General features: G+C 50.0%; 1 protein-coding gene across 1 annotated transcript; it reads left to right on the top strand.

The window, feature by feature from the left end:
* Nucleotides 1–2,664: 2,664 nt before the first annotated feature.
* On the top strand, nucleotides 2,665–13,310 carry LOC311586181 (2'-5'-oligoadenylate synthase 1A-like). The gene is made up of 6 exons (XM_084762134.1): nucleotides 2,665–2,925; nucleotides 4,672–4,960; nucleotides 7,561–7,745; nucleotides 10,745–10,977; nucleotides 11,667–11,820; nucleotides 12,930–13,310. The coding sequence occupies exons 1-6, from the start codon at nucleotides 2,740–2,742 to the stop codon at nucleotides 13,032–13,034; spliced, it is 1,152 nt and encodes a 383-aa protein (XP_084618260.1). The 5' UTR covers nucleotides 2,665–2,739; the 3' UTR covers nucleotides 13,035–13,310.

The following is a 13,310-nucleotide window of genomic DNA, read 5'->3' on the forward strand; positions in this document are numbered from 1 at the left end:
GTTTTTCAAGACAGGGTCTCTCTGTGTAGCCTTGGCTGTCCTGGACTCACTTTGTAGACCAGGCTGGCCTGGAACTCAGACATACACATGCCTCTGCCTCCTTGAGTGCTTGGATTACTGGAGTGCGCCACCGCACCAGGTTTGTAATAGAATCTTTTAAGTATAATAACTTGGCCGTCACCCAGACCTGCTCAGGCCCCTCAGCTGGCCTCTTGTCCTCCCATCCCATCCTTTGTGCACAGGACCTACGGCATCCCGGTTCCCTCAGGATTCACCAAGAAGAATACCAATGAGGATGAGATCATTGTACCTGGGGGCTTCAGGGACAGCTCAGTGGTTAAAAGCACTGGATGCTCTAGCAGAGGATCCGGGTTCAGTTCCCAGGATCTATATGGTGACTTACAAAAAACAACAGCAAATGTGTTGTTGGTTTTGTTTTTTGTTTTTTGTTTGTTTTTTTTTTTTCAAAGACAGTGTCTCCTCACTACTGAGCTCTGGCTATTATGGAACTCACTTGTAGACCAGGCTAGCCTCAAAACTGCAGAGGTCCATTTCCTCTGCCCCTGAGGGCTGGGATAAAAAAAAAAAATTAAAGACAGAGACACTTTTTGCTGAGGGCTGACCCCTGACCTAGAACAACACAGCCATGATCGGTGTGCTCCCAGCCATAGCCTTGGGCAGGACCAGCCTCCAGTTATCCATCCTCCTGCCTCAGCCTCTGTGTGCTGCACTCCTGGGACCACCGCAATGCTGGCTTTACGTTTTTGGTCATCTGTATGTGAAGGGTTAACCCAGAAGCCTCAGATGGGTCTGAAGAGAGATCTTGGCACAGTTAATTTAGGATCAGGGAAGCCAATGTGGTAAGGATTTCAGCCAAATTCACCAGCTTGGGGAAGCAGAAAATAGGTCTGCAGATGAAATCTTCCCCGCAAAGGGAGAGATTTCTACCCTACAAAACCTGGAGGCCCTTGTGCCCCAGCACACAGTCTCCACTAGCAACTGCTTCCCTCACTGATCTAAACACAAGACAATTCTGCTCTTGCAAGAGGCCAGTCTCTTATTTCCACATCACACAGTCAACCCTGATTAATGTGTGTGTGTGTGTGCAGGTGTGCGTGTATACAGGTGTGCATGTATGTGCACACCTGCATGTACGTAGTTATGTGCATGCAATGTGTGCTTATGTGTGTATGTCAATGTATGTATGTGTGTGTGTGCGTGCGTGTGCTTGTGTGTGGGTGGGGTGTGGGTGTGGGTGGGTGTGGGTGGGTGGTTGGTAGCTGTCATGTGGATTCTGGGAATTGAACTAGGCTTCCCTGGAAGCACAGCCAGAGCTCCTATACACTGAGCCATCTCTCCAGACCTCTTCCCTTGAGACAAAGTCTGACTACACAGCCCCGGCTAGCCCAGAATTTGCTGTATAGACCAGGCTGGCCTCCAATTACAAATGTCCACCAGCTTCAGCCTCTTAAGTGCTGGGACACTAAGTGTGCACCAGCATACACTTAGTGTTCTTTTTTATTATTTTGTCTGTGTACATGGTGTGTCCCTGAACATTAATCTGTGCACCACATCTGGGTAGCATCCCTGTTTTCTTATTGTGGAGTCTCTAGCCCCACGGTATTGATTTTTCTTTCTTTCTTTTTTTTTTTTTTAAGATTTATTTATTTATTACATACAGTGTTCTGCCTGCGTGTGTGCCTGAGGGCCAGAAGAGGGCACCAGATCTCATTATAGATGGTTGTGAGCCACCATGTGGTTGCTGGAAATTGAACTCGGGACCTCTGGAAGAGCAGATAGTGCTCTTAACCTCTGAGCCATCTCTCCAGCCCCGGTGTTGATTTTCTAAGGGATACTTCTGTCACCTTCTCATGGGTCTTTATCTGTATATTTACAGAAACATGCACACGATACATGTACAGTCTTGCTGAACAATGAGAGTTTAGCGTGGTGACAGGCTCAGCCCTTGTAGCTACATTTTGCCTTAGGTGAAAATTAACATACGTCACAGAAGAAGCCAATAAGCTAGTTAGAAAAAAATATAAATAAAATTTATAACATATAAATAAATAATATAAATTTAAAAAAATTTAAAGTGAGGCCCCTCGGTGGTACAGCCTGTGCTTTGCCCTTGGGAGTGAATGCCCTGGGTTGCCTCCCCAGCGCCACAGGAAAAAATGGTAGGTTATGAATAGGAGAGGGGGCTTCTAGGAACTCTGAGCATTCTGTTAGAATTTTCTGTAATCCTAGAACTGTAGGTCGAGAGTTAAAGGAAAAACAAAACCAGTTAAAGTGCTGTTCTTAAAAAGAAAAGAGCATGCAGTTCTTTCTAAACGTTTTCAGGACCCACTGCCACCTTCTATAGTTTCCTGACTCCGTTTCCCGTCTTCTCCAACATGTTCAGAGTACGCTTAAAGCCTGCCGTGTAATAGCTTTTTCTACAAGAAGAAACTGGAGAGAAAAAAAAAACCAGAAAAACAAAAACAAAAACAAAAACAAAAAAACCCAGATCTGTTTTCCTACGAGTTCTTCCCTGGGTGGGACCCTAAGAAAAATCATGGCTCTTGGTGCCTGGCTGTGGTGCTGGGAGACGCCCCCAAGCCATTGGCTGCCTGGGCCTGATGATTTGCATATCCCCGCCCTTCCCGGGAAATCGAAACTGAAAATTCCTGCACTAGCTTAGCCAACCTAGGAGACTCAAGATCCACAGCTACAGAGGCAAGGGCTCCTTGCACAGTCATGGGGCAGGTAGGACTCAGCAGCATCCAGGCCTCAGACCTGGACAAGTTCATAGAGGACAACCTCCTCCTCGACACCACCTTCCGCAATGAGGTCAGAAAAGCCGTCCACATCGTGTGTGCTTTCCTGAAGGAGAGATGCTTCCAAGACGCGACCCACCCTGTGAGGGTCTCCAAGGTGGTGAAGGTGAGCCCCCACTCAGCCTGAGCTGATGGGATGGGGGTGGGAAAGGACTCTCAGAAGCCAGGCTGCTGCCCTGATCCCGCCTCTTCACCTCTGATCGCAGCTGTGCGGTGGGTTCTGCCCCTCACGGCCACACCTCTGCATTAGAAGAGGGACTTCAGCTATAGTTTTATCCTCCCAGGCTACATCCATTTCAGAGTCAGGGAAACTGAGGCCCAGCTCAGGGAAGCAGCTTGCTGGAGAGTGGCAGGTCAGGGGGACCCAACCTTTGCACTGCTGTGTGACCTCAGGTAAGTTGACTATATGCTCCATGGCCAGTGTTCTCTGCACACATCCCATGACGGCACATGACACGTAGACTAAGTCAAATGTGACACACGGGACAGACCAAGGACCCCACCTACCGTGTGACTGGATTGATGAACTGGGCTTGGGTCTGGGTCTGTCAAATCGGAGCTCATGACAACAGCACCTGACTCTCAGGCGCTGTGAAGGCTGAAGAAATGAAATTGATTTGTTTTCTCCCTTTTAAAAAAAAATGGTTGATTTTTATATTACATTTTTTATTTTAATTTTATATTTTTGGCTTTGTGGATGGAGGCTGTGTACACGTCAATACAGGTGCCCTCAGAATTGAAGATCTGCAGTTACGTAGGTGGCCGTGAGCTGGCCTGCTTGGGTGCTGGGACCTGAACTCAGGCCGTCTGCAAGAACAGCAGGTACTTTTAGCTACCCAACCCCTCTCCATTCCTGGATAGGACATTTTGTAATGGCCACTCTCAACATCTGCTGGTGCTCATGTGTGTTATCGATTATTCTCCGCACTTTATTTAGGGAGGCTCTTCATGGCATGAGTCCTTTTTAAAAAATTTAAGAATGTTTTACGGATGTGTAATTAAAAAAATTTTTTTTCAGTTGCTGTATGATTTTATATGTTATTCGATATTATATAAGACAATTTTCTTAGAAGTAAATGATGCCATTTGAGCATATTTTGCCCCAACTAACAATGCCAGCAATGAGATCATGGCAACATTTTCATATACCTGTATTAATTTACTCATAGTCCCCTTCCAACCACTGTCATCCTTTACCCCCTGCCAGAACCTCCTCCAGAGAGTCCCTGTCTGATTGCATGCCACATGTATGCACTTAGATCTAGACTCCACATGACAGAAAATGTGCTATTTTGTCTCCCACTACCCTCCCTTGCTCATTTCCTTTATCCCTCACTTTCCTTACACAGCCCCTTTCTAACACACACACACACACACACACACACACACACACACACTTAAATCTAGACTCCACAGATAACATGGATGTTGGTCATCCTGAGCCTGTATCTTATTTTTTAAATATTTATTTATTGATTATGTATAGAGTATTCTGCCTGCATGTACACCTGCATGCCAGAAGAGAGTGCCAGATCTTATTGTGGATGGTTGTGAGCCACCATGTGGTTGCTGGGAATTGAACTCATGACCTCTGGAGGAGCAGTCAGTGCCCTTAACTGCTGAGCCATCTCTCCAGCCCCTTGAGCCTGTATCGAGAAGAGATCCAGAGCCATCTATATTCCTACATAGATCCTGATTTCACTCTTCATGGCTGACTAGTATTCCACCACACAGGTGTCAGCTCTCTCCATCCATCTGTCACCCTGCGAGGGGGGGCGGGGGGAGGCATGGACTCCTAGGCTGTTCAGCATCTGGGCTACCAGACATTTTTGCTTGTCATTTTACCTTTCAGGGCGGCTCCTCAGGCAAAGGCACCGCGCTCAAAGGCAGGTCGGATGCAGACCTGGTGGTGTTCCTCAACAATCTCACCAGCTTTGAGGATCAGCTAAAACGACGGGGAGAGTTCATCACGGAGATTAAGAAACGGCTGTACCAGCTGCAGCGCGAGGGAGGTTTTGGTGTGAAGTTTGAGGTCCAGAGTTCATGGTGGCCCAACTCCAGGGCTCTGAGCTTCAAGCTGAGCTCCCCCCAGCTCCAGCAGGAGGTGGAGTTTGATGTGTTGCCAGCCTATGATGTCCTGGGTAAGCCAGGCACAGAGCTTGCCTTTATTCCTGCCTGTCCCCTTCCCACCTCTCTCTCTCTCTCTCTCTCTCTCTCTCTCTCTCTCTCTCTCTCTCTCTCTCTCTGTGTGTGTGTGTGTGTGTGTTTGTCTGTGTGTGTGTGTGTCCCATGTGGGTTCACTTGTGTGGAGATGTGATCCTAAACTGTGGCTAACATACCTCAGAAGCCATCCATATATATATATATATATATATATATATATATATATATATATATATATATATATATATTTTTTTTTTTTTTTTTTTTTTTTTAAGATCTTGTCTGTCTCAGGTTCAGAATTCAACAACAAAGCTTGACTGGGTGGGCAGAGCCCTTTGGGACCCTCTAGTCCACACCTCCCCAGCGCTGGGATTACAATCCTACCCCACCACTCACCGCTTTTCCCCTGAGTCCTGGGGTTCCGACATGGGTCCTTACACTTGTGAGCCAAGCACGTTTCTGACTGAGCCATCTGCCCAGCCCACACCTTCTATTCCTGAACTGAAAACCCTTAACATGTGAGAAATTCACCCAGAGTCTCTCTTTAAAGCTGAGCTGGGGAGGAAGGGTTTTAGGAATGTGGTAGTGGGGAGTGAGGATCCATCACAAAAGGATATTAAATAGCTGGCTGGCACAGTTAGGGGGTGAAGACCCTCCCCTTAGCATACCTGCGCTATTCGTGGCCAGCCACGGATTTGGTCTTTTTAAGCATGAGGTAGCATAGAACTCCCTGAGAATGAATGATTGAAGCAAGGCTCCCAAAGAATGGGAACCTCAGACCTGTGCGGAGGCCGGGGTGTCTGCAGGAGGGTTTGTACAGAACACAGGACATCTCAGAGGAGCTCTGTCCCCCTCGGGAAAACTGCAAGCCCAGCCACCACCATCTCAGCCCCCAACATGCACACAGATGTTATATCATTACACTTTAATGATCCTCTGTGTAACGGTCTCACAGTAGGCCTGGCGCACAGTGTGTCTCCAAAATGACAAGCTGCCCAACTCTACCCAAAAACAACCAGGAACACCCCTGAAAGTGAGGTGTTCTGGAGTTTAGATACTACTTGAGGCTTTACATCTGGTGGGGGCACAGCTCCCCCTGTTGGCCACTGTGTGAATTGCTGCTATTAACTTAAGAAACAAGGCCACTAGCCTTTGGCTTAGGGGAGCGATGGAAACAGTACAGAGAGTCTCAGCCAGCAGGGGATAAGAGGGCTGGCCTGTGAGCAGGACCAGTGCAGCATGCTGTGGGAAGCTACAAGAGGCTTAGAACAGTACTCAGTGGAGGGGCCCAGAAGGAGTGACCTAGAAGTGAGCTGGGAAGAGGCAGCTCCCTCAGAAGCCTGTCTTGGTCATGGACTTCCTCAGCCTGAGGCATGGCACAGGCAAAGAGAAGTCCGCAACCTTAACCCTACCCAAGACAGCTCAACCCAGAGCCTTATTGTATTCTGGGCCTTGAAACTGAAAATAAGCATATGAGTGGGAGACCTCCCTGGGTCACTGAGTGACTGGTTGTGTCCCAAACTCCAGCACTGAGACATTTTGCCCTGTGCCAACACAGGGCAAAATGCCTGATGCCCACAGCCACACCCCTGCACACACCTAAGGTACAGCCTGCTGCCCACCTAGTCTACTCAAATGTGAGCACACACTCACACACAGGCACTCCCACATCTACTACATGGCTTGCTACCCATCCGCTTTACTACTGTGCATCTCTCTCTCTCTCTCTCTCTCTCTCTCTCTCTCTCTCTCTCTCTCGCTCTCTCTCTCTCTCTCTCTCAGGAACTGGACAAACAAAACTACATGACAGTAACTTAGACACTACAAAAACTCATGCTCTACAGACACATAGTGGCTGGGGAGACAATCCGTGAATAAGGACAATTGCTACCCAAGCAAGAGGACCTGAGTTCAAATCCCCAACACCCGCCTACACTTGGGAAGTGCCACACATTGGCCTGTCACACCAGCACTCTGGGGGACAGAGACAGGAGAATCTCTGTGGCCTGCTGGATGCCTGCCAAACGCCACACTTAAACAGAGAGACCCTGCCACAAAGAAATAAGGTGACAAACTATAAAGGTGTAAAGCCCTGTGTCCTCTTGTGACTCTGAACCTATGGGAATACCACCTCATGAACACACGCAATCCATACCCAAAATAGGGCAGAGGCTATGTAAACATGACACACATGATGTGCCACAGACTGCTGCACAAGAAAGTTTGACACATGCAGCAGTGTGCACAGATGACAAGAACATTGCTGAAGATACTGAAACAAGAATGTCAATGGCCATTATCGGATGACCGTGCAGCTCCTCCTATGTCATCTGCCTCCACTGTCTCCATGCCTATAGGAATGGCACTGCACTGGGACCAGTTGGGGGCCAGGACTTTCCAGAGCCACATCGTGTATGCAGCCCTGAGGTGTGGTGCGGCACGTGGCTATATGGGCAGTGATGCGCGCAGCAGTAAAACCCTGCCCTGTTCCCTGAGCCCCATAGCCAGTGACTGTCACCCTCCAGAAGAGCCCCAGAGAAGGGCTGAGAAGATAAAATGAATGAAATCTCTTTTGCAGGAAATGTCAACGTGTACAGGAAGCCTAACTCCGAAATCTACGCCACCCTCATCAAGAAGTGCACCTACCTGGGGAAGGAGGGAGAGTTCTCCGCCTGCTTCACCGAGCTCCAGCGAAACTTCCTGAAGGGGCGTCCACCAAAGCTGAAGAGTCTCGTCCGCCTAGTCAAACACTGGTACCAGATGGTAAGGCATTGGGCCCAGCCACTGTGGGCGTGTTCTACAGGGGGTGGACACAGCCAGAGCAAAGAAGGTGTCGTATAGTTTGCTTTCTTTTGACGTGATATCTTTATCGCATGACCAAAAGTCGCTTGAGAAGGAAAGGTCTTATCCAAGTCACTGCCCCTCACTGAGGGACGTCAGGGCAGTAGCTGACGCAGAGGTCTTTCTTACTAATCCCTAAGATCTCGTGTCAAGTCTGTTGTGGTGGTGCACATCTTTAATCCCAGCACTTGGGAGGCAGAGCCTGCTGGATGGCTGTGAGTTCAAGGCCAGCCTGATCTACAAAGCAAGTCTAGGACAACCAAGACTACACAGAGAAACCTTGTCTCGAAAAACCAAGGTTGGGGGGAGGGAGATCTCCTATTAGTATCACACCATAAACCACAATGTAGCTTTAAAAGTCCCAAGATTAAAAACAAAAACTTCAATACAAGATTAGTCTCTTAATCGTGGGCTCATATAAAATTAAACTACTTTCTTACCCCAAGAGGGAAGAATTAGGGCACAGTCACAATCTGATCAAAACATGACCAGAGTCCAACAGAGCAAAAAAACTCAGCATCTGACATCTGGGACTCAGCTCTCTGAGCTTCAAAGGGCCTGGTCAGCCGTGCTTCTTGGACTCTGCATCCACAGCACACACAGCTGCACGCACAGGCTCAGGCCAGCTCTACTCCCACATTGTGCTATTCTCTGCGGTGGTCTCATGATCAGGGTGAGTCCAGTGTCTTGGGGGTCTCTGCTGCGACTGGGCTCCATTTTCACCAATGGCTTCTCCTGGCTTCTCTCAGTGCCGGCCCTCAGCTGCTCTTCCATGCCGCCTTCAACCCTGCAGCTGCTAAAGCAGTACCACCTGGGAGACCTCCCCACGTTACCAGGTGTGGCTGCCTTTTGAAGATGCAGACTTGGTCCCCAGAGCACAGCTTCTATAACTGACCAGAAGGCAGCTTTTTTTCCCAGAAGACTTGGCCTCCATGTGCCCGGTCTCTTCTTAATTGGAGCTGATTTTTTCAACTCCAATTGGTGAGAAACAACAGATTCTTAATCCAAAGATCTCCACACACGAACAGCCAAGGTAGAGTCTTTGCTTTTCCCTGAAACTTGACACACCAGTCTCCATCTTCCCTGCCTGCCTCTCGGCATTGCTATCTTCCAAGTTCCCACGAGCAGCCCATTAGGCAGGCGCTAAGCACTCAACAGCCAACCAAAAGTTCCACCATCCCTTCACAGTCCTCCCAAAGAGCAGCAGGAGACCCCTCTCTGGGAACAATTTCTGTCCAGTTTGACCTTATTGCTGTGGTGACAACAAAAGCAGATTGGGAGGAAAAGGGCTGTCTGCCTCACACACCCCACATCACACTCCATCACTGAGGGAAGTAGAGGCAGGAACCGGAGGCAGGAACTGAAACACAGGCTATAGAGGAGGGACTCTGCTTCCTGTCCGATACACTTGGCTGCTCAGCCTGCTTTTAAACACACACACACACACACACACACACACACACACACACACACACCCTCAGGGCCACATGCCCAGGTGTGACGCAGCCCCACGGTGGGCTGGGCCCTCTCACATCAATCAGTGATCAAGAAAATATCCCACAGGCCAGTCTGATAGAGGCATTTTCTCATTTGTGGGTCTGTCTTCTCAAAATGACTCTATTTGTGTCACTTTGACAAAAGAGGGGGAAAAAATGGCACAATCCAGTGAGGGGAAAAAAAAAAAAAAACAACGGAAAAGGAAAAGTGGTGGAAGCAGAGCGGAGGGGACAAGTGAGAAGCAAGGGTGAGTGGAGGCGATGAGGGAACGTGGTGCTGTGGGAGGAAGAAGAAAGTGGAAGGAGAGGCCGGGGAGAGAGGAGGACTCCCATGGTTGTTCTTTTTGTTTGTTTGTTTGTTTTTGCTTTTGTTTTTCAAAACAGGGTCTCTCTATGTAGCCCTGGCTTGTCCTGGACTCACTTTGTAGACCAGGCTGGCCTCGAACTCACAGAGATCCACCTGACTCTGCCTCCCAAGTGCTGGGATCAAAGGCCCCCATGGTTGATGTAATTGATTTCTTTTAGTCCACTTTCTAATCGGATAACTCTCCCTTCAGCCATGTCCAATCCACTGCTCCCGGCTGCTGCTTCATTTGTGCCTCTGGATTTTTCTCCGGTCTTTGGCAAAACCCTTCCCGTCACTTTTTAATCCCTTTGATTTTCCTGGCTTGTCAAGCTATGTCTTTAAAATGTGCGATTTCTAGTTAGGTTCTGAGCATTTTCTTTATGTGTGTGTATTTACACCTGTGTGTGGAGCACACGTGCATTGGTGTGCGTGTGTGTCCATTAGCATTTGAGGGCAGAAAGTCATGTCAGGCCCTCAGTAGTCTCTACCTTTATAATAAGCAGCCGGGGTCTCACACATGAACACACAGTGTGCTGACTCAGCAGGTCTTCACAGTCACACAGCCCTGGGAAGCCCCATCTCCACCCCCCCCACCCCCCCACCCCCCCCCCGATTATGTCAGAATTATGAGTTGGCTTCTTTGAGCGCCTATATACATGTGGGAGATCTGACCTCCAGTTTGTACCCTTGCTCCCAGAGGGGGGCACCTTCCCCACTGAGCCATCGCCCTAGCCTCTTACCAGTTACTTCAGCGCCCACAGTAAAACCTTCAGTGGTGAGCACTGATTGCTGTCCCGCCCCCACCCTCACTCCCTAGCTGTCACTCTCGGTGTCAGGATTCCTCCTGTGCCTGCTCCTGAATGTCCAGTCTTTGTGGACCACACAGGCTCCAGCTCAACCAGTCAGCTCTTGGCTATAGCACAGGAGGGGTCCATAGACTGAATCTAAAGGAATGGGCGTGGCTGGGTGACAATCAACCTGTCATGACAACATCAGGTGGCAGCTGAATTGAGCCCATGAGAAGTGGCCCCCACAACCGCTGAAAGCCCCGTTTTCCCTCATCGCCTTTCTCTTTTCAGTGTAAGGAGAAGCTGGGGAAGCCACTGCCCCCGCAGTATGCCCTGGAGCTGCTCACAGTCTATGCCTGGGAACGTGGGAGTGGGTCCACTGAGTTCAAAACAGCCGAGGGCTTCCGGACAGTTTTGGAACTGGTCACCAAGTACAGGCAGCTTCGAATCTACTGGACAGTGAATTATGACTTTGAACACCAGGAAGTCTCCAGCTATCTGCACAGACAGCTCAGAAAAGCCAGGTAGCCCGTCCCCACATGGCTCAGTTCCCACCAGTGTGGGCCAGGCTGCACTTGTGCGGAAAGGGGGAGGTGGGATCCCTGTGTCAACGGAGCATCTCCTGTCCTGTCACTGTGCTGGGCACTGTCCTATAGTCACCTGATTGACATGAGGTCCTGCAGGCCTGGGAGGCAGGCATGGGTTCTCCTGTGTGCAGATGGGGAGACCAAGGCTCTGATATGGTCCAGACCCAAACAACCAAGGAAGGGGAGTGCAGGGAGCAGGAACTGGGATATTCCAGCAGTGACAGTATCACAAGGGCAGTGACGCACGCACCAAAGGCCAGCGGGTGGACCAGTGACCTGTAAATTACACAAGTGATTTGTCATTTGAGATAGTGACATGTCTTGATCCTGTATTGTGTTGTTTTCACACCTCATCCTTTCAGACTGGCTGGTTCAACTCTCCCCATGTCACAGATCAGAGAGGCTGAGGGACGTTCCCCAGGACACACAGCTACTAAAGGGGAGAGGATTTGAAGCCAGGCAGGCCATGGGCTAGGATCCCTCCTGGCTTGCTGTATGCTGTGGAGCAGGGATTCAGGAGAAACTTTGGATAGGGGTGCCCTAGTGGGCTCCTCCCCTGCCCCTGTGCAGTGGCACCTGGGGCACTGGCCAGTGGTTCATTTCCCACTCTGAATTTTGCTCTACAGGCCTGTGATCCTGGACCCGGCTGACCCAACAGGGAACGTGGCTGGTTCAAACTCAGAGGGCTGGGGTCGGCTGGCAGGAGAGGCTGTGGCCTGGCTGCGATACCCATGCTTTAAGAACAAGGATGGGTCCACAGTGCGCTCCTGGGAGGTGCCGGTGAGAATTTGCCTTTATCCTGTCCCCTTCCACACAGCCCTGTTCTTCTCATCCAGTTGGAGAATATTCTCACAGAGATATGGTCTCCACACTCCTGTGCAGGCCAGCTGCTTCCTTTGTGTTACAGCCATTTTAGCCCCATTCTAAGATTTCATGGGCTGTCAAGATGGCTCAGTGGGTGAAGCACTTGGTGCCAACACTGAAAACCTGAGTTTAATCCCTGGAACCCATATGGTAGAAGGAGAGAAAAGCTCCCCCTAAATTTTCCTGTGACCTCCTTCACCTCTGTGCTGTTACACACGTGGACGAGTATACACAAATGCTCTCTCTCTCTCTCTCTCTCTCTCTCTCTCTCTCTCTCTCTCTCTCTTCTCTCTCTCTCTCTCTCTCTCTCTCTCTCTCTCTCTCTCTCTCTCTTTCATACACACATATACACACGCGTGCACACACATACACAGAGACAGAGACAGAGAGAGTCAGAAATCTGAAGCCACTTGCCGAGGGATGCTCAGCCAAGCAGTGCCAGGGCTGAATCCCGAGGACTCTGAAGCCAGTGTCAGGTCCATAAAGTAGCCTGTCTTCTCCGTCTCACTGTCCTGTGATCAATGAGACTCATCAGAGCTTGTCACAGCCAAACAAGCAGAGAGGGACCTGCACTTGGACCTTCCCCCTCCCGGGGCAGGGGTCATTCTGACACTAGGGAACCAGTGATGTCACATGTGGCCTCAGGATGGAGCTTAACATGGGAGCAGGGATGTTAGAACCAAACCCCAGGTCAGGAAGGAACTGAGCAGGGACATGGGAGTGGGGATGGAGGAGCAGGTGAGGCTGCGGTGGCCTTTGGGGCTGTCCCAAAGCAGACACCAGCTAAGCCTGCTCTCTCATTTGACAGGTCTGTCACTGAATGTGAGGCCTTCGATGGCAGGCTTCCAGGAAGAACTCTATGCATCCCCAAGAGCCTTACCCCTGTTTTGCCTACTGTTTACCTTCCCAGCAGCCCCCCTAAGGGTCCCAGGTGGGCTGTCATGGCGCCCACCTTCAGACCTCACTTGCACATCTTCCCAGTAGGAATATGGGCCCCTGACATGATTGTGTGTTTTCTATTACAGATGGAGGTGGAGGTTCCACACCAAGAGGATCACTTTTTTCATAACCTCTGTAAAATTGTTTTGGTTTTGTGTCTTTTCGGTTTATGGAGGGCTTCGGCTGTGTAGGCCAGGCTGGCCTGGGTCTTGTCATCCTCCTGCCTCAGTGCTGGGATGACTGCATGAGGCCTGATGTGCCCCGCCTTCCCTTCATCCTCAGGTGGACAAGAACGGGACATGGGTCCTCCTGGGAGCACAGCACCCCTGCCCAGGAGGCTCTTGGGTCAGCGGCATGAGCTTCTCTGCTGCTGCCCTGGACCCAGGCAGGATGGGACCCAAGGCCCCAGGGCAGGAGAGTCCAACCTGGGATCAGACTCCAGGCTTGTGACCCCTGCCCGCCCACCC

This window comes from Acomys minous (assembly GCF_964271855.1).
Source record: "Acomys minous genome assembly, chromosome: 16".
Classification (NCBI taxonomy): Eukaryota; Metazoa; Chordata; class Mammalia; order Rodentia; family Muridae; genus Acomys; species Acomys minous.